General features: G+C 45.8%; 1 protein-coding gene across 16 annotated transcripts in view; it reads right to left on the reverse strand.

Annotated features, from left to right (window-relative positions):
* Nucleotides 1-21,978, reverse strand: part of FHOD3 (formin homology 2 domain containing 3) — a 458,821-nt gene that overhangs the window by 22,617 nt on the left and 414,226 nt on the right. For all 16 annotated transcript variants that reach the window (XM_059139157.1, XM_059139159.1, XM_059139160.1 and 13 more), the window contains 5 exons: nucleotides 14,223-14,405; nucleotides 12,715-12,834; nucleotides 11,855-12,016; nucleotides 6,166-6,356; nucleotides 133-325 (listed from right to left, as the gene is read on the reverse strand). In XM_059139157.1, the coding sequence (XP_058995140.1) occupies nucleotides 133-325; nucleotides 6,166-6,356; nucleotides 11,855-12,016; nucleotides 12,715-12,834; nucleotides 14,223-14,405 (849 nt within the window). The remainder of the gene's footprint in view (nucleotides 1-132; nucleotides 326-6,165; nucleotides 6,357-11,854; nucleotides 12,017-12,714; nucleotides 12,835-14,222; nucleotides 14,406-21,978) is intronic.

A 21,978-nucleotide genomic window follows, 5' to 3' on the forward strand; every position in this document is an offset into this window, starting at 1 on the left:
GCACTTTTTAAAAAATGGAATTTTTTTCCACCAAAAAAAAAAAAAAAAAAAAAAAAGATCAGCCCCACACTGCGCGGGGTTCATCTACTTTCACAACAAATGACACAAAGCAACGGGTTTCACGGAACTTACGTCAGTGATCATCTTCCCTCTGGTCTTATTTCTCTCTCTGTGGTTGGCCCGTTTCTGTTTCTGCTGCAAAACCCTTTCCCTGGTGGTGCGATACTCCAGCGCGAATTCACTGAGGATCCTGCAGAACTTGTTTATGTTGACTTCCCGAATTGCGTAAGGTGGGTGCCCCATGAACAGCAAAAAGGAATGGAACCTGCAGTGGAAATGCCAATAGCGGTGAGGACGCCAGTTCTAAGGAACAAAAAACCCATGGTCTAAAAACTCCCAGAAGGAAACCAGTCGGGCAGGCAGTGCTCTTCATTCCTGGGGCTCTGGGGCTGAGTCTTCTGGAGCCGCCAGTTCAACCGGAAGTCAAGTTCAACTCACTGATTGAGGATGTCTAGGTGGTGGGACTTCAGGATTTAGTTACTGTTTTATTTGCTTCTCGGTGGTTTACTGTTTTTCTAAAATGTATGTGCAACACTTTTGTAGTATTTTAAAGAAAACACTGCACAAGTTTCTAGATTATGTAAGAGCTGAATACGGAATAAGGAAATACAGCTTAGCGATTCCTTGAGAACCTGCTATAATGATTATTGGAATAAACCTAATCATATGAGCTATTAATGGTTTGTAAAAATGCTGACTAAGTTTTCTGTGAGTAAATACTCTGAAATATTTTCTCATGATATTACATACAATCCCCCCCCCCTTTTTTTTGAAGGTGTGCACAAATGAGTGGGGGAGGGCACAGGGGCAGAGAAAAAGGGAGAGAGAGAGAGAGAATGCTAAGCAGGCTCCATGCCGGTTGTGGAGCTCAACATAGGGCTGGGTCTCATGACCCTGGCATATGACCTGAGCTGAAATCAGGAGTCTGAATCTCAACTGACTAAGCCACTCAGGTGCCCCACATACAATCTTAATTTCATTCAAAAACACCACATAAACAGGCCCAAATAAATTTCAGCTATTCAACTTTATAAATTAAAAACTATTGGATTTCATTGACCAACACTTTGTAAAAGAAATTAAATAAGCAGACATGTACACCATCTTTAGTTATCAAGAAATGAGAAAGAAGATACTAGGAGACAGAGGGACATTAGAATGGGAGCGAATTTGCAAATCATGTGTCTGATAAGCAATTTGTATCCAGAAAATATATAGAAATATTATAACCCAACACTGAAAAGACAAAGAAAATATGGAAAAAGGATATGAACAGACATTTCTCCAAAAAAGATACACAAATAGCCAATAAGTGCATGAAAAGTTGTTTCATATCACTAGAAGAATGAAAATCAAAACTACAGACAGAAACAAGAGTGGGTGAGGACTCAGAGAAACTAGAGCCCCCATAATGCAGCAGGCAGAGACATAAAATGGTTCAGCTGCTATGGAAAAGTCTGGCAGTTCTTAAAAAGTTAAACACAGGGTTACCCTATAACCTAGCAATTTTGCTCCTATGTATATATCCGGAAGAAAAGAAGATGAGTGACTACACAAAACCTCTACAGAAATGTTCCTAGCAGCAATAATCATAACAGCCAAAAAGTAAAGATGATCCAATTGTCCAACAAATGAACAGGTTAACAAAACGTGGTCCATCCGTACAAGGTACCGCACAAGCGGCCCACTTCCTCTCTCATCCCGACTGAACTCAACCATAATGGACTCAAGATTCCTTAAGAAGCCTCAGGTCCCAGGCTGGTGTGTGAGGATCCTACAGGGACACTGAGATGGCTGAAAGTCTGCAGGAGGAGGGGCAGGGAGGCCATTCATTGGCAGGACCACAGGTTCTGAAAGGTGTCTAGTCCCAGCTGTTTCCTGTCTCTCATCCTACAAGATTCTGCCCAACCATCACCTCCGCAGAGAAGCTTGATCAGTTTTATAAAACAGCACTTTGTCATTCCCTGTGTTGATTACACTCTTACTCCTCCTTCCTGGCTCTTACTCCTTCTTCCTGGCTCTTACTCCTCCTTCCTGGCTCTTACTCCTACCTGACACCAGAGAGGGCAGACAGGATCTATGATGCGGTAGCATAGGAGAACGCACACAAGAAAAAATCGGGGGGATGATCCCTCAGGCTCTTTGCTCTGTTCTGCCACCCACTCTTTCCCTCAAGTGTGCCAAAGATTATGGGGTCTGGCCCAAGAAGGGGAGAGGTGGATTAGGGGTACCAGGAAGCCAGTGTGAGTGTCACTTGTCTCCCCATCTCTCCCCCTAGAGTGCCAGCCCCTTGCTGAGTTCTCTGAGGCGGTCCTCCACTGGCCCCCGGGCTCCAGTGCCCATCATTGTGTGCGTAACTCAGCCCAAGAGGGAGTCTACGGTCCTGTGAGGCTGCTGCGGAGGCAGCAGTGTGAAAAGAAAGGGGAATATGCACATTCAGGCTTGCAGAATGAGATCTTGTTAGCCATGCAATGGTTTTTGAAAGCTGATTGTCGAAGTTCTTTTATCTGCCACTTTACCAAGAGGACACCCAGTGCAGTAACTAAGGGAGGACCAGACAGGAAGGGGAGGTGGGAGCACCAGCTGCTTTCACTCCACGACCAAGGTGAGCAGGGAAGGTGGGTGGCTAGATATGGGTTCTCATCTCTCTCCAAGGAGAACCTGGAGCAGAGAGAGGTCTGTTGAGAGGCTACGGTGCGCTGAGGCCAAGAGGGATTTCTGTCCCACCAGGAGGTCCCTGTGCAAGACAGAGGGTTCCAGACCCAAACAGAACACGCCTGGCAGAATGCAAATAGTAGCATGGTAAGGTGAGGAAGCAGGAGGGTCTGGCCAGACTCCTCAGCCTTCATGGGATCCTGTGTGGTGTACAGCAGACCCTAGGAAACCCAGAGGGCGTGAGCAGAGAGCCTGAAGGGTGTGAGGGGATGAGAGGAGCAGAGAGAGGGGAGACCCGACGACTTGTCCCTTCAGCTTCCAATCACAGCAGGGGGTGCCAGCAGAAGTGGGCCTATCCTGTCCTCACATGAGGCCCGTGAGGTTCCAGATGGCTCCATCTGGAAACCTATCTCCCCTTCCTCCCCACTGAGCACTAGAAATCACTGTTCTTCCCCAAGGACAACTTTGAGAGGGGTAGCAGGGATGGGTTGAACTCTTGAAGACCAAACATTCAGGAGATAAAAAGTTTAGCTATTTACATTACTGGCTGGGTCAGCAGACCTGTCAGGCAGTGGGTCATTAAGGAGCTGGACTGGACGGTGAGGGAAGCCAAAGTTATTTTCTCTGCATATCTGAGTGTCATGAGAACAGATCCGCAGTTCTGTTGCCTGTGAGGGTCTGAGCTCACCCCAGGAACCAGATAACCTTCACATCCTGAGAACCTCTGAGCCGTGCCTGTGGGACATTGGCATCTTTCAAAAAGTGCCCTGTTGCATGAATTTCTAATTACACAGATAACAAAATAACTCTCACACGTGCAGATGAGGAAAAAAGATGAAGGCCTAGCGGCTTCCAACTTTCTGCTCCAAAGTCCTCTGTTTAGGCGGATCTGCGCACCGCAAAGGATTCTACCTGCACCCACCTTGACTAGGGTTTCACTCCTCTCTGGATCTCAGTTGTCCAGCATGTAAAGGGAACATGTTAGACCACAGCAGTCACAAGCAATGCTCCTGGGAAATGCTGGTCATTGGGGAGGAAGAGAGGAAGGATAGCCTCCCGGGCTCTCGGGCCTCCATGGCCATTTCAACAAAAGAATCCTACTTTCATCACTTCTGCATATGGTGTTCCTGCTAACAACGTCAACTGAAGCCAGGGTGCTATGGTTTGGTTCCTTGGCTTGGCGACTACCTGGACCCATGCCCCTTTTACACCCATGATTCTTAGCTCGTGTTGGGCATCCCCAGTGGGACGGGCAACAGTGAGGAGACAGGAACCTAGGTCATGCGAGAGCAACCGTCATTTGGGTAACCAGCTTACCAGGGAGAATGGAACAATCAGAGCAATCATTATGTGCATTTTTTTTTAAAAGATTTTGTTTATTTATTTGACAGAGAGAAATCACAAGTAGATGGAGAGGCAGGCAGAGAGAGAGGGAGGGGGAAGCAGGCTCCCCGCTGAGCAGAGAGCCCGATGCGGGACTCGATCCCAGGACCCTGAGATCATGACCCGAGCCGAAGGCAGCGGCTTAACCCACTGAGCCACGCAGGTGCCCCCATTATGTGCATTTTATACAAATACACACACACACACACACACACACACACACACACACACGAAAACACACACAGATGCCTATAGCTTAAGGAACAGCTGCATCACCAAGATAAGTTTTTACCTGTTGGGGATAAAATGGCTAATGTGATCAGGCCTAATAGCTTTACAAGGCCTTCAGAAAATTGCTCCAGATTCACAACATTCCAAGTGGAAACTATTTGTTTATTCGAGCAGTTTTGAGTTGGAAATTGCTCGTGTCCTACTAAGCATGGAGGGTCAGAGCCGCTCACATTCCCGGACTCCGCTTTTTAAACTAATGAAAAGCACAGTGTATTTTGATTTCATTGGGAAGTCTCTGATCCGTTCCTCTACCCCAGAGGTCCCTGTAAGGTCAAGGTGGAGTGCAGTGAGAGGGGTTTACAACTGAATTCCTGAAGTACAAGTAGTGGACTGTGGTCGACCTGGAGGGAAGATTCTCTCCCCTACTCTTGCCCTGGCTAACAGCTAAAGACTGCCACTACCTTCTCTGCCCTGCAACAGTCTGGATCAAAACCCAGGAGGTGTACAGTTACGGAAGCAACAAAGGTGGGTAAGAGCTCTCAGGCAGACAAGACAATTCCGTTGTTAAAGTGCTGGTGGGTGCAAAGAGGGTGAAGGAAGGGAAAAAAAAAGGTTAAAGGAGGATGGGAGAGAAGGGAAGGGATAAAAGTTAATTTAAAAAATACAACAGTGATAAGGATATAAGAAAATACTGCCCACTTGTTTAAAAAAATATCAAGTGCTTGGACACCAGCCTGGGAATGCACTCGAGGGGCAACAGGTCTCCTGGAAAGGCCCCAATGGGTGGGCTCCCTTCACAGAACCATGACAAGGCCTGTCTCCAAAGGCCTGTCACCTGCTCTGGGTGGACCCCAGCCTGCAGGTCTGGGGTCAGGCCCATCTACTTCACAAGGCCCAGGACAGAGTAGCTGGACCCCGAAGGCCAGGCCAAGTTGCCTACAACCATCCTCTGATATCACCCAGAAGAGAGTGGTGGTGCATGGTCAGAAACAGCCTGGCCCAGGAAGTCAGAAGACCCACGTTTGGGTCTGTGTGCTGCTCCTGCTTACAGGTGAGCCAGCCCTGGACAGCAGTGGAGAAGGCCTGGACCCCAGCCAGTCTCCGTGGGCAGACAAGGCCCCCTACAGCCCTGTGCATCTCTCAGGGGCCTCTTGGGTCCCGTGACTCTAAGGGCGGCTGCCCAGAGGATGACACTGGTGGTGGGCCCAGGCCTCACGCAGGCAGGCCACAGCAGGTGGGAGGTCTTGGAGGAAACATTGCAGATCATATAAAGGAGTTTTACTGACAACAAGTCAAACGGCCGTGCAAGGACATGGGCTGTGTGCACCCAGACCTGTTCAAACAGATGTAGACATACAGGCTCTACTGGTCAGATCTCAGAGAGGCGGGGCGCCTGGGTGGCTCAAGCCTTCCACTCAGGTCATGATCCCAGGGTCCTGGGATTGAGCCCTGAATCGGGCTCCCTGCTCTATGGGAGGCCAACTTCCTCTCCCACTCCCCCTGCTTGTGTTCCCTCTCTCGCTGTGTCTTTGTCAAATAAATAAATAAAATCTTTTTAAAAAAAAAAAAAAGATCTGAGAGAGGCGATTCCAGATTAAGCAGGATTTTTGGATCACACTATCTCTGAGATTGCTTACAACCTCAAAATCCAATGACATTCTATTATTGAGGGGTGTGTGTAAGGAAAATACCCCTGAAACAAACCCGTGTGAAGGTGTATTTTCTATGAATTTACAGTAAAACTTCTGTAAATGTAACCTTCAGATCGTGGTTTGTAGACCATTTTTAACATGCCACTGTATACAGGTGTTAACACTGGTTCCTTCATCCACTCACCTGTTAATTATTCTTCGGTGGACAATCTTTAAAATTATAATCCGCTCTGCACAGTCTTTTAGGAACTCTGACATTCGCTGTTTTAAAACTGGTTTCATTTCATGTTTTGCAATTGCCTTGAGGTGATCCCATGAAGCTTTGCATCTTCTCTCCATCTGACACAAATTATCCTGAAGTTGATCAAAGTCAACCTGAAAATCAGAGGGAGAACAATGGCCAACGGGCTCAAACTGCCGGACACCAACCTGAACCAGGAAACTCAACTGCCTCCGGGGAGAACTAAACATCAAAACCAAATTTACATCTTGCAATACAAACATATTGAGGGCCTAAAAATTACCCACATGTGTATCTGTCATTATCTTGACATCAAATTATCTAGTGATAAAACTGTTCTCCAAATGAACCCAGTGCAAATATCACTCTTGTCTCCATCTCCCCCCCCCCCATATTTGGAAAGAAATCTTAGGAAAGTCTTTGGGAACTGTAAATTAAAACATATCAAGGAACTCCAGTACAAGATGAACTGAGCAGATGTCTCATAAAATTTCTCAGAGTACTCTTGTTCTTGAGAGATGATTTTTTTCACTTAGGGTTACAGGAATATACCAGTCATACTGGGCAATTCTGATATGGGGAGACAGTCTGTTCAGGGGCAGACAGCGTCTCTTCACAGTGATCTCTTTTACACTGTATGACAAATTTTATTTCCCCCCCCCTTCATTTATTCGACCCACGTCCGTGGAGAAACTGGTGCGTGTCAATTCCTATGCCAGGCGTTGAGAACGCAGAGATGGATGTTGAATGAGACTAAGCTGCTCATCTCATTCAAGGAGACTCGCTGTACAGACAGGTGTACAGACCAAACACTGAGGAGGTACAGAACCCACCGGGCATGCGTGCATGCATGTGCGTGTGTGTGAGAAAGAGAGAGAGAGAAGTCTTGCTGGCAGATGGAAGCTGTGTGTGCAAAGAACAGATGTGACGCGGCCCCTGCTGTGCTCTTCAGGGAAGTGGGGACGTCCGGATTAACTGAAGTAGCCTGAGCTGAGGGTTTCTAAAGTAAGGCTTTTACTGAATTTCTAGACTAGAAATTATGTGAATCAAAGAGTTAGTCATGGAAAAAAATGCACTTGAGAGCATTTCATACCGACAGCTGGGGGACTGGGGAAAGAAACTGAGAAGGCAAGGAGGGGAGGCAGAAACACATAAATTGGTGAGCTTTAGGGAGAAGACTGAGGGCAGAGAAGTAGAAGCGCAGTGAGACAGGGTGGGAGAAGGGGAGTGCTGGGCAAATCAAGGTCAGAAGGAGAAAGCGGATGCATAGAGGTGAGCTGCCATTGATTAGATGACAGAGGTTAAGAGTGAACCTGGATAGCCACTTGTATGTCTTCTTTGGAGAAGTGTCTGTTCATGTCTTCTGCCCATTTTTTGACATGATTATCTGTTTTGTGTGTGTTGAGTTTGAGAAGTTCTTTTTTTTTTTTTTAGAAATTTTTTTTAAAAGATTTTATTTATTTATTTGACAGACAGAGATCACAAGTAGGCAGAGAGGCAGGCAGAGAGAGAGGAGGAAGCAGGCTCTCTGCTGAGCAGAGAGCCGGATATGAGGCTCGATCTCAGGACCCTGGGATCATGACCTAAGCTGAAGGCAGAGGCTTTAACCCACTGAGCCACCTAGGCGCCCCAAGAAGTTCTTTATAGATCCTGGGTATCAGCCTTTTGTCTGTACTGTCATTTGCAAATATCTTCTCCCATTCCGTGGGTTGCCTCTTTGTTTTGTTGACTGTTTCCTTTGCTGTGCAGAAGCTTTTGATCTTGATGACATCCCAAAAATTCATTTTCATTTTTGTTTCCTTTACCTTTCATCACTAGCTATCAGGGAGATTCAAATCAAAACCACACTGAGATACCACCTTACACCAGTTAGAATGACCAAGATTAACAAGACAGGAGATAATGTGTGTTGGAGAGGATGTGGAGAAAGGGGAACCTTCTTACACTGTTGGTGGGAATGTTAAGTTGGTACAGCCAATTTGGAGAACAGTGTGGAGATTCCTTAAGAAATTAAAAATAGAGCTTCCCTAGGACCCTGCAATTGCACTACTGGGTATTTACCCCAAAGATACAGATGTATTGAAAAGAAGGGTCATATGTACCCCAGTGTTCCTACCAGCAATGGCCACAGTTGCCAAACTGTGGAAAGAACCAAGATGCCCTTCAACGGATGAACGGATAAGATGTGGTCCATATACACTATGGAGTATTATGCCTCTATCAGAAAGGATGAATTCCCAACTTTTGTATCAACATGGACAGGACTGGAAGAGATTATGCTGAATGAAATAAGTCAAGCAGAGAGTCAATTATCATATGGTTTCACTTATTTGTGGAGCATAAGAAATAACACAGAGGACATGGGGAGATGGAGAGAAGGGAGTTGGGGGGAAATTGGAGGGGGAGATGAACCATGAGACTGTGGACTCTGAAAAACAATCTGAGGGTTTTGAAGGGGCGGGGGATGGGAAGTTGGGTGAGCCTGGTGGTGGGTATTATGGAGGGCACGGATTGCTGGAGCACTGGGTGTGGTGCATAAACAATGAATTCTGGTATACTGAAAAGAAATTAAAAAAAAAAATGAGTGAGCCTGGATGTGAGTGGTCCCGCCCTCCACAAGACAATGGAGGGGATCAAGTCAAAGAAGGTAGAAGGATCTATCACCAGAGGCGATGAAGCCAAGCTGAGCACAAGGGATGCCTTGAGGGCCAAGCAAGACATTGCAAGTCCTGGGTTTCTAGGGTGCTGAAGAGCCAGAAACAGAAGGCAAGTTTAGGCAGAGACCCGGGATTCAGGTAAGCAGGGGGTTCATGTGACTCTGAGAAAAATGATTTGCCTGAGACCAAAGGAATTCTGGGTCCAGAGTAGAAAAAGCTTCACTTTCTTAGGATATAGTGGAGCTGAGGGGAAAAAAAAAAAAAAAATCAGGTGTTCAGCCAAGAAGGGGAAAAAAATGCAGATTCAGAAAAGAACTCAATAGTTCAGTCTAGAAAAGACCAGATGACCTGAGACTGACAAGTAATGTCTAGGAGATTTTAAGCCAATTGCAAGACGTCTAATCCTAACTCTCTGGCTCTTTCCTCATTTGCACCTGGCAGCTCCCTGAGACACCATAAAATAAGCTCAGTTCCACTCAGACAGGCACCGAGCAGCACTGCACCATCTAACCAGGTGACATTCACCCAGCAAGGCAACGGGCATAGAGCAGCCTCAGACGCCCAGTAGGAGATGGTTTTCTGGGAAGGAGAGTCCACTGTGACCCCTTACGGTGGGGGCAGAATAAAGTGACCCACTGCCAGCAGAAGCCAGGTGGGGAGGCTTCTGGTGAAGAGAAGTTTGAGGGCTGAGCTTCAAATAGCTTCTCCGGATGGGGTTTGGAAGGCAGCCTCCCCCAGCTGCTGCCTGGTGGGAGGCCACGGGCACAGGCGACCTGAGTCTTCACAATTATCCCCTGACCTCGGGTTCTCTTCCTAGGTCCAACAGATGCACAGAGAGGTGAAGTTGCTAGTGAGAGACCACACAGCTCTAAGCAGTGGAACTGAGATCTGAACCCAAATCTCTCTGGCTTGAGTCCAAGCTCTCAACCAGCAGGCCGTGAGCCTTGATTTGCCCCTAAAAAATTCCACCCCAGAAACAGAGCTGGCCTGGCAGCCGTTATAGAGAAGGAAGTTCTCGCCTGAGAACAGATCCACAGGGGCCACTTTTGTGTGTGGGAAGCCCCATGAGCTATGATCTGAAGCAAGGTCCAACCTTATCAAGTCAGACTGGGATGCTGTGGGACAGCTCAGGGACATGGTTATTCCACCCATGCCAGAGCAACCTCGCTCTTGGTGACGGCAGTGCCAAGTCCCACAAGTGAGATACCAAGGGATGGAGTGAAGGCACAGCAGGTTGGGGTTTCCTGAGACTTATCTGGTGCCCATCTACACAGAAGGACTCCTCAATACCCCAAAAAGCTTTGGGAGTAAAGGTTGAGAAGCAGTAGATGCCCTCTTGCAAGTCACAAGGAGCTGAGTCAACAGTCATCTTTAGCAACTGCCACAGTTAGTTGAGAAAATCGACCCGCACTTGTGGCTTGTGTAGCCAAATTTGGCATAAGGCTACGTTATTTTGTTATTACTTAACTAAAATCTGGGTGGGGGAGGGGGCCGTCACTGGGGCCCAGCCTGGGGTCCAGACTCCTCCGCCAAGCTGCTTTGGTCCTAGGTGGCCTCCACCTAGAAGGCGGCCCTGGGAAAGAACAAAGGACCACGGATAACTAAGGGACGGACTTGTTCTGTGCGGGTCAGGAAACAGGACAAAGAGGACTCGAGCCTCGCAGCAGGCCCTGTCTCAGAGGGAGGTATTCCTAACAAACTGCCTTCTGGGAAGGTGCTCGAGGCGGGTGTCGGAGCAGCCATTGGAGGTCCCCGAGCTGCCACAGGCAAGGAGGTTTCTAGTCTTGGTTAGGAAAAGACTTCAGAACAGTGTCTGGCACACAGTAAACGCAGGAAGGGTGCCTGGGAAGTAAAGGAGTCCATGTTCTCAGAAGCCTGTGGTCAGCTCTTACAGCTGGGGGATCGCCGGCCATGCCTCCTTCTGCCACAAGGCAGGCCCACAGTCAGGCCAGCCCAGGGCCTCCTGCTTGCTGTAACTGGCAACTGCCTGCCTGTTGCTCCCGAGACCGGTGAAGGAAGGTCCCAGCCCCTGTGGCCCCACAAGCCAGTTCTGTGGGAGAAGGCGGCAAGATTGAATTCTGTGAAGGAGACTCTGGCAAGGCCCCTTCCCCACTGCCCACCACTCTATCTCCTCTTCTTATACTAGGGTCCAGAGTGTCCCAGAGCTAATAGTCATTTGCTTTCATCTCCTCAACCTGCCCAGGCTGGGTTTCCAGGAGTTCCCCTCACACTGGCTTGACCTCTGCTGCCCTATTCAGCCCTTTCCCCGGTGTCTCCTGCTGTTCCTGAGACCCTCTCATCGTTCAGCTGTGCTGTGCTGGGGACTCCCTGGGGGTGGTTCAGCCTCAGTGATGCTCCTGCAAGTGGGGCAGCTGGGTGTCCAGCTAGTGCCACTGTCTCTTTTCTAATAAACCACAAGTTCATGAAGATTCTAACTGTGCATGCAGTGTAAGAGTCTGCAGCCGAGGGGCCAGAACTGCATACAGTTTACAGCCCTGTCAACTGTTCCCTCTGTGTAAGATCGTAGAGAGAGACAGCCAATCTATGAGTGCACAGAAGGCCAGGAGCCCTCCGTTTCCTGACTCCACGCCTCAACACAGGGTCCTATAGAATTCTGAGGAGGAGCCAAACTGCATCATTATGACCTTTGTGCCCACCAAAAGCCAGTGGAGAAGTTTCCATGCTCGGGAGAATCCAGGCCTGGAGAGGAACACTGCTCCACAGCAGGTGCAGGGCCTAGGACCTGGACGGCAGACCCGCCTTGCATACCTCAGCAGGAAAGAATCTGACGGAGACCCAGCGATGGCAAAAGGTTCTTAAAAGCCCATTGGGAACAGCGTCAGACAAGCCCCCTAGAGCAGGGGCTGCCCTTGGACGTTTTTACTTAATAGAGTCTGTGTTCCTCAGAGATGACTGACAAAGATCCAACAGCTAAGGAAAAGGCACCGCCCACTCCTCTCTGCCCACGGACCTACCTTGGCTGACCTGGTGACGGCCCCGATCTCGGAGTACAGATCAGAGCTGTCTGGGAAGTTTTCCACCACCATGGTGCACACGTGGTGGAGAAGCGACTGCTTGTGCACGGTGTCTTTGACTTCTGGAACCTTCTCGAGGTAGCTTAACTCAAACGCTTTGGCCTGTGTGGTAAACATTAGATAAAGGACAAGAATAAGTTTTATACAGAAAGGCACAAATGGCTAGAATCAATGCCCTGTTGGGGGTGTCCTAATATTTAGTTCCTCTGCGACCGGAACTTCTCAGGCCACATGCTCAGATCACGTATGGACAAGCCACAACTGAGTGTGAAATAAGCCTCCAGCCCTTTCCCACCACAGCCATCAGCCACGAGCTGTCCCAGGCCTCTACCTCTGAATCAGGGAGCTGTGGGGCTGGGTCTCCCCATCTGGGTATCTACAACTTCTTTCTCTCTTTGTCCTCTACTTTTCTACTTCTTGACCAAAGACAGGCCAATTTTTTTTTTTTTAAGTTGGTTTATAATGTGCCTAAGTACAAATACTTGAGTGATAAGTTTAGGAAAAAATGGGGGAGGGAGGTGGAAGAAATTCTTTCCAATGTCAGTTTTGAGAGTAGCCAAGCTTCGGAAGGAACAGGGTGCTTACTTTTCTAAATTTTCTTATTTAATAGCAGGACACAGACTTAAATAAATAGGCCATGATAAGTTAAGGACAAAATTCCTTCTAGATTTTCCAGAAAGAAAATACAAAGGTTGCTTCTCTGTGCTTTGAGGGACCAGAGGTACAACCTCCCTCAGCAAATGAAGGGCAGGGATTTTGTGACAAGGGAGGTAGGATAATAAGGGATATAAGACACTTACATTAGTTCCATTTAGAAAGTTCCCAATGGCTAAGAGAGTAGACAGGATAAAGCCCAAGGTTTTATTGTTCTCCAGTTGGTCTATTCCTTCTTTCAGATCCAAAAGTGGTTCTGCCACTTCCTTTCAATTACAAAAAGTTGCAAGGTGATGATAAAGAATGCACATTTTGTCTTTACTTTGTTCTTTTTAACTTTTGTACAGGGTAACCACAGTGGATTTCTCCTTGGTGTAAGGCAGTCCCATGTGGCGGGCCCATTCTCCTAGGTATGGAAAAGTGCCAAGAGGCAGTAGGGCAGTCTAGGCCTCAAAGTCTCCTCAATGGAGACCAAATGGGAACATATGGCCACTGGTGCTGGGGTGACAAGTCTGCCCCTGTTCCTGCCCATCCACCAAGCTCAGGCAGGACCCTTAGACCACCCTCCCCTCTTTCTACTTCCTTCACATGTACCTTCAGCATTTGGACCATGGTCTTCCTCTTCACTTTCCTCTTCTAGGCAGATGTCACCAGGAACCGTCCCTCAGTGTCCCTGGACTCCTCAGGTTTCCCAACCTCCCTTCTGGGCATTCTGTGGCTGGCCACCTCTTAGCCCTGGTTACTTTCTAGAAGACTGCCATCCTCATTTCTGCTACTGCCTTCATAACTCCCACTCTCTCAGACTTCCACAATGGTTTTGAGACTACATCACACCAAGTCACCTCAGCAGTCCTATATCTCTTCTTCCTCACTTGATTTCTGAATGAATTCAAACACCATGGTTCCCTCCTAATGCCCCTACACCCACTGCCACCAATCTGGGCCTTAGGATAAACCTTGCCACCCCCTTTGCCAGAGGCTGGAGACCCCACAGGCTCTCTTATGCTTCGGATCTGTCCCCTTTGGGAACTTCCTCTCAATTAAGCTCATTCCAGCTCACCTTCCATCTCCTTCCTCTCTACTGCTTCCTTCTGCTCAGCCTATAAAAATATTCCCATTTCCCCAGTCCAGAAGACACAGCATCTTCCACACTACTCACTCAGATGAGTCTTCCCGTGCTGTCACTGTTACGGTCCCTTTCCTTCTAGTTCCCTCTCAACCTCTTAGAGTGGTTTGCCCTCAGCTTCCTGCGGAGATACTCTCTCAAAGTGACTCTGCCAGGCCAACAGCCACAGTCAGCAGCACTGTAGGTGACTGTCATCAGGTGGAAGGATTAGAAGTCACTTTCTATTTAGTGCATTTCTACATTTTCTGAATTACTACCATGAGTTACACAGTCAGAAAATTTAATTTTTTTTTTTTAAACCAGTCATCTGGGACCCTCAAGCAAGGGTGCCAGATGGGGCCAGGCAGCCCCTGAAGAAAAATGCCTCACTGCCATGACCAATCTCTTAGTGTAGCTACAACCTCATTATCTTCAACTTGCCCTTCAAACCCTCACTCAAGAATGATACTTCACTACCATCACCAATAAAAAACTGACTTTCTCAACAGGGCGGGGGAGGGTTGGCTAACTCCCTTCTTAAGTGTGTACCTTCTCTGTTGTTTCATAATCCATTTTGAACGCCCAGAGGTGGAGCCGAGCCGAGAGCTCACTGATGGAGGAGAGCGTGAGGAGGAACTGCTCTGCACTGCCCAGTGGCACGTCAGGGTTGGCCAGCTGTGCCTCCTGGATCTTCTGTTTCTCTTCCTCGGTGGGAATCATGGTTAGAATTTTCTGGAAAGATGGGACAATGTAGTATATTCTTAGTGATGGACCCTGTCCCAGCCCCTCTGATGTTGCCAAAATCATACTGTGATTTTCCAAACAGGTAGTAAAGAGATTCTATCATCAGTAGAAACCAAATACTGTAGAGAAAAAAGGTATCAGGTAGACTCTAAATTCACGTTCATTTATTTTAAAATGCTCTCTTTATCTCTTTCCTTTGATCTCCTGTTTCAAGAGGAATTTAAAGAATTTGCCCTAAATTTTCTGGGTCTCAAACATGAAGCACATTCCAGGTAAGAAAGGGAGATGGGAGGTGAGAGAAGGGGAAAAGGCGTAATATAGAAGGTTAGAAAGCAGCTCCCTGTTCCCAGGAAATAGAGAAAGTTTGTCTCGACTACGTGAGAACTCAGACTGGCTTTTGCACATGGGGCATCACATAATTTAAATTGTTTCAAATATTTACATCATATTTTACATTTTATGTGGAAATGAAAAAAAATTTTTCATTCTTATCTTTTTATGGAAGGAGAGAGAGCCAGGGAGGGGTGGAGGAAGAGGGAAAGGAAGGGAGAATCCCAAGCAGACTCCACATCCAGCACGGAGCCCCATGTGGGGCTCAGTTTCACAACCCTGAGATCATGACCTGAGCTGAAACCAAGAATCAGACGCTTAACCGACTGAGCCCCCAAATGAAAACACTTTAAATAATATCAGACTCAAGTCTGGTTGAGGAAAAATGATGACAGTATTTATAAAGAGAAATACCTACCTACTAATTAAAAAGTATCTTTTGCTTCCATTTGTTTCTGGTTAAAATTAATGATGGAAGGCAGAGGAGGCAAAAGTCACAATAAGGGTTATGATTCTTACAGATCCAAATTTATTAGTAACTATAAGTAGTATAAAAGAAAGTAAAAGTTTCTATTATATAACATTTCACCAACAACATTATTAAAGGTAAGGGGTCATTATTTTTCTCTCATTTCTTCTTCTATAGCATTGTGCCCCACTTTGTGGTCACTTATGTTAATTCATTAATTCTAAGTAGCTTTGGTTGCTGCTTTCCAATAGCAAGCATCTGGGCAGAAGTGGAAGGAACTCTGGTTCTGGGTAAGGTGGGGGTAGACATCCTCCACCCTGTCTCACTGAATGCAGCCCCACACCCTGGACAGCACGAATGGAGCAACTACCTGAAGATTCTAAAAAGTACACAGTGGCAGATGTATTAGGGAAGAAGATCACAATCAGAAATTCACTCAACTGGTAATGAGTTGCCCACTTGTTTTGAGCTCAGGTAACCTCAAACCTCGACTGGGTAGCAGGTGCAGACAGAGAGCTCCAGTGGAATCCTCTAGTGCTGACTTGAAAAATGGGAAAAGGGTCTCCTAGTAGTGACAATAGTGACAGCAGGGGCTAGCAGTCCCCTACAACTCCGTGGGAGGAACCCTTCCTCTCCAATCAGTGAGGCTATGGCCCCACTAGGGCCAGACTAAGGAAGTAGTCAGGATAAAGCTCAAGGTTTTATTGTTCTCCAGTTGGTCTACTCCTTCCTTTTAGGTCCCAAATTGGTTCTGTCACTTCCTTTCAATTAAAAAAATTGAAAAAAGACAATAAAGAATGTACATGTTTGCTTTACTTTGTTCTTTTTAATTTTTGTACAAGGTACTAACAGGTGGAGTTCTCCTCGGTAGAAGGCAATCCCATGTGGTGGGCACATGTTACCTAGGCATATGTTGTCATCCCTTCACTTGGCCCCAGACATGGGCACAGTCACAGGAATACATGGCAAGGTGAGGTGACCAAGCACCAGCTTTTAGCTGCATGACCAAGAAAGAAAGCTCCAGGGAGCTAGAAAATACTAGAGAGGTCAGGAAAAATGAAGAGCCTGACAAAGCAAGTGCAATATGTTGTTTAAGAAGTTCTGGAATCCTCCCTGAGCTGTTTCGGTGTGAATCTGACCTTAAAGGTCATATCAAAGATATTGAAAACTGAGCTGACACTGGAACCACGGCCCCAAAACGGCAGCTCAGAACGTGTGGCCTGAATCCAAGCAAGTGGGGGAAGAATTTTCCTATCTATCTATCTATCTATCTATCTATTTATTTATTTATTTCTCTCTCTCCCTACTTTCCTTCCTTTTACAAGACCAGAATCTCTAGATAAAGATATTACAAGAAAACTATAGACTATAGAACAACACCCCTGATGAACCTAATGTAAAATCCTGAACCAAACTATTTTAAATATGTAAATGTCAATATATTAAGTTATATAAACATTGCTATACTTTGTAAAGTAACATTAAAAATAACAACCACAAGGTTGGTTCGGCACAAAAAAAAATTACTGCCATTAGTCTACCATATTAATGATCTGAATAAGAACATTCACATCATGATGTCAATTGATGGGGCGCCTGGATGGCTCAGTTGGTTAAGCATCTGACTCTTAATTTTGGCTCAGGTCATGATCTCAGGGTTGTGGGACCGAGCCCTGCATCAGGCTCTGCGCTCAGTGGGGAGTCTCCTTGAGATTCTCTCTCTCAGTCTCTCTCACCATCCTCCTCTCAAATATATAATCTTTTAAAAAATGTCAATTGATGAAGAAATATTTTTGATAAAATTCAACATCCATCCATAATAAAAAACTCTCAGCAACCCAGCAATAGAAGAAATCTCCTCCACCTGATAAATGACCTTGATGAAAAACCAACAGCTCATATCATGCTTAATGGTGACAGACTGAATACTTTCCCTTTTAAGATTGGGAACAGGACAGGGTTTATAAAACTTAAAAAAGACTTACAAATCAGAAAGGAAAAAGCAAAACTATGTCTATTATAGACAGCATAATTGTCTATGTAAAAAATTTTGAGGAATCTACAAAAAATTTTAAAACTGAGTTTAAAAATGTCATATGATTTAATGTTAATACATTAAAACCATTTTATTTTTATATTGATAGTAAACAGTTACAAACTGAAATTTTTTAAAAAAAAAGTACTACTTATAATGAAATATTTAAGAATAAATCTAACCAATCATATGCAGGATCTATATATGCTGGAAGGTAAAAATGCTCGTGAAAGCAATCAGAGACAACCTAAATAAAAGGGATATATACCATGCTCCCAGATTGAAAGGTTCAATATATTCAAGATTAATTTTCCCTAAACTGATCTATAAATCTAACTAAATTCCAATAGAAACACCATCATGGATTTTTCATGGATATAGACAAGCTGGTTCTAAAAAGTTATATGGCAGGGCGTCTGGGTGGCTCCGTGGGTTAAAACCTCTGCCTTCGGCTCAGGTCATGATTTCAGGATCCTGGGATGGAGTCCCGCGTCGGCCTCTCCGCTCAGCGGGGAGCCTGCGTCCCCCCTCTCTCTCTCTGCCTGCCTCTCTGCCTACTTATGATCTCTATCTGTCAAAGAAATAAAGTCTTTAAATTAAAAAAAGCATTCACATTTCTTATTAAAATAAAAAGTTTTGGTTCATCCGGCAAAACGGATGAACCAAAAACCTTTGGAAATGGGTAAGGTCTACTAAACAGCTACAGGAACAAGACAGTGTGACACAGGCGTGGGAAACATACACGGATCAGTGGGACAATACAAGGAGGAAACAGAAGACACAAATACAGCCCAGTGAGTTTGACCAAGGTGCAAAGACAGTTCACTAAAGAAAGGATAGTATTTTCAACAAGTGGTGTTGGAACTGGAATCCATATGCCAAAAAAAAAAAAAAAAATTATTAAACCTTAAATGTTACACCTAAATTAACTCAAAAGGGATCACAGATCTCAAAGTCATACAGGTAACACTACAAAACTTTTAAAAGGAAATACTGAAGGAAATTTTTGTGACCCCTGTTAGGGCAATGAACTCTTAGACACGATAGCAAAAATGAATAGGTTGAGAAACTGAACTTCATCCAAGTTAAAAACCTTTTCCTCTGTAAAAGACACTGTAAAGAGAACAAAGACTAAACTATAGTTCCTCAAACCCATTAAACACAGATTTACCATATGACTCAGAGATACCATTTGTAGATGTTGACCCCGCAACAATGTAAACTAATGTTTACAAAAAAACCTGTATGTGTCTGTAGCAGCTTTATTCACAAGTGCCAAAAACCAGGCTAAGCTACATGATCCTTGGACAGATGAATAGACCAACCATGGTACATCCTTGTAATGCAGCGGTGCTCAGCGATAGAAAAGGGACCAACTCTAGCTACACAGAACAATTTGGATGAATCTCAAATCATCCATTATGCTGAGTGAAAGCAGCCACTCTCAAAAGGTTACACTGCATAGTTCCATTTACGTGACATTCTCAAAAAGACAAAACCATAGTCATGGAAGAGATCAGTGGTCACCAGAGGCTATAGGTGGAAGAATGCGTATGACTAGAAAAAGCTAGTGTAAGACCTGTTCTGGGACACAGGATGGATCTGAATCCTGACTACAGGGGTCACTACATGATTTTATAGACTTTAAAAGTCCTAGAACCAAAACAAGTCAATCTGCCTTTATGTTGGTGCAAAAAAAAAAAATTAAATTAAATTAAAAAACTGAACAAGACAGCCTAATCCATGCAAACGTGCATATGACTGATTTGGGAGCTGTCTGGGTGGGCTGTCTGGCATCCTGGGTCTGCTGGGAGTTCCCAGGGATGGTCATCTCTATAGTTTCTTAGAAGCCAGTGGTGCCAGACTGCACTGAAGACACATGTTCCATGCTTTGGTTATGGTGACCCTGCAGAAGGGAGCCACCATTCCCTTCACCGTGGCCTTAACACTGAGACGGTGTGGGCGGAATCTGAGCATCTGGGTACACAGTTGGCAACAATGCTCTCGCTCCCACCTGTCCACAAAGATGGTGTTAAAAAATAACCAAAACAATCCGAGCAGATGTCATCCCTCTAAAAACATCCAGGATCTGAACTGAACCAGCCTTCAAAGCAAGAGCTGAATCTGTATTTTTATTTTCTTATCACTTAAATTGCTTGAAGCATGTACGAGAATTCCAAAACAAAAAATTGTCAACACCTTTCCCCCCTTCCTCAGAAGGCATTTTCCTGCAATGACTTTAGCTGTTTCTTTCCTTTGGGAAAGTAATCACACACTCTTACTTTTGTTTTTTGCTTCTCTGACTAATTTAAACCATTTGTTCACCACTGAAGATTTATGAGGTTGCCATCTGTCAGTTTATTTCACTTTATTTTTTTTTACACATCCCTGGCAATAAAAATAGCCGTAAGATGGGGAAACGGTGGGTTGAAGCCACCTTTGGTGAGACGGTAGCCCTTTCAAGGAGCAGTTGACAAGGGCTGAGTGGGAAGAGGTACCTTTAATTCGTTCTTCTACCATGTCTGTGAATTTACTGATGATTTTATGGTCACCATTTGGTTTCCCAGGGAAAAAGATATCAAACAAAACCACTACGTAATAATCTCCAGGTCTGTTTTCTTTTTTTGCTTTCTCCCAGACGGAGTCCCGCCAGCATCACTCTAAGTCTACCTTACTTGGTTATCTCAAAACTGGAGTCCAGAGAAAAATAGAGCAGTCTCATTTTTTATGAACCCAAAGGCTTTTGGGCTTGGCCATGTCAATGTCACTCACCTGCAGATAAAACTAATATGAGGAACTGTTCTGCCCTATGAGTTTCAAGAAGAACCTGGCTAGAGCTCTGGATAAGAATCTAGCCTAGGGATTTTGGGGACAACAGCAGAAAGCTGGGGCCCTTAGGGCTGGGGTTGGTCTGTGTACAACCCACATAACCTCATGAGTCAATGGTTCTCTGTTCATGCACTTACTCTCCTGCAGGGATTTCTTCCCTTTCTTCTCAAGGTATCTTGATTATCTTTTCCTTCATTTTTGTGACTCCTCAGTGAGGCACGTGGGGCAGAAGTGGTCGCATCAAATTTGCAGGTCAAGTGCTTTGCCTGAAGGCCAGCTCGAACAGCTGAGCTGGAGAGCCACCAAGGGGGCTGCTCCTACTTTCCCAGCACCATTTCCATGACCTGTGGCTATTCAGCCAGAAAGGCAGAACCACCAGCATGGCTAAGGCACCCAACCGCAGGGACATTCTAGTTCCCTGGCCTGGCTGAGTGACCACGGCTCCTAGGCCTGGGCTCATCCGTGTGTCCAGCGCCCACTCGAACAGGGGCGACACAGCACACACGGCCTGAAAATGTGCTTTGGTTTTGTGTATGTGCTTGAAGGGACTTTTGGTTCCTAGGAAGCTGGCAGCCCTGGCAACCAAAGTGAGTCGAGGTGAGTGTCATTTGGGGCCAATCAATTGTACTACCCTCTGTAGATACCTACAACAGAAGTTAGAAAAGCAAGGGAAAAGAGGAAAACCCTTCATACTTCATTTATGATAAGCTGACGGCATGCTTTATTTGGAAAAATACCATGAATACTACTTAGAGATGGACCCGAAATGTGCTCTAAAGTTTAATGCTCTTACGAAAGATTATTTCCTTAATGAAGTTAGTTAAGCACTCTCAGGTTTTCGTGACGAAGCCAGATACATATCACTGGGTTGCTAAGCAAAGCCACAGGATGTAATTTAATCCATCGTAATCACATTTGGTACACAGAGGTTTCAAATGGCCCCTTTAAGCCATGGTACCATGCTACAGTGCCTGCGTCCAAGAAGCAGACAGCCTGTTTGGCAAAAGGCCCTTCGGGCATTAGCTGGAAATCTTATTAGCAAAGATCTGTAAGTACACGACTTCCATCTCTTCTCAGTCCTGACTTAGCTCTTGAACAACAAGCCTAGAGAGTAAGTTCCGGGTAGTGGCTCAGGACATGGATCTAGACCAGTTATGCCCCCTCAGGTCTGGGAGCTCAATGATCAGAGGTGGCAGGTGACCAAATGAGTGTGTCCAGTTTCCACTGGACTCTTCAGCATGACAGACCAGAACTGAAAAATATACATGGTTGCTGGGGGCGCCTGGGTGGCTCAGTCGGTTAAGCAACTGCCTTTGGCTCAGGTCATGGTCTCAGCGTCCTAGGATTGAGCCCTGATTGGCCAGACTCCCTACTCAACAGGGGGTCTGCTTCTCCCTCTACCCCTCCCCCTCTCCTCCCTGCTTGTGTTCTCGCTCTCTTTCAAATAAATACATAAGATCTAAAAGAAAGAAAGAAAGAAAGAAAGAAAGAAAGAAAGAAAGAAAGAAAGAAAGAAAGAAAAATAGACACGGTCCCTGGATTCGCATGGGCAGCCTTCAGATTGGGTATTCTTACAGGGATTTTTGTTCCCAGGGCACTTCTGACAAAGCTGGAAATGTATTTGGTTGTCACCATTGGGGAGGTACCACTGACCTCCTTGGGTGGAGGCCAGGGATGCTGCTAACCATCCTACGACATAGGGGACAACAACCATCTAATCCAGAATGTCAGTAGTGACACAGTTGAGAAACCCTGTTTAGATAAACACTGTGATTTAAAGAAAAAAAAAAAAAAAGTGCCGCCCCTGCTCTGGTGTTGTGCGCAGGGTGCACTGACTAAGCACTCAGGACACAACGAATGCCCAGGAAGGGTTCAGCAGTGGTTCTATGGCTGCGTCC

Source organism: Mustela lutreola, chromosome 11 (genome assembly GCF_030435805.1).
Source record: "Mustela lutreola isolate mMusLut2 chromosome 11, mMusLut2.pri, whole genome shotgun sequence".
Lineage (NCBI taxonomy): Eukaryota > Metazoa > Chordata > Mammalia > Carnivora > Mustelidae > Mustela > Mustela lutreola.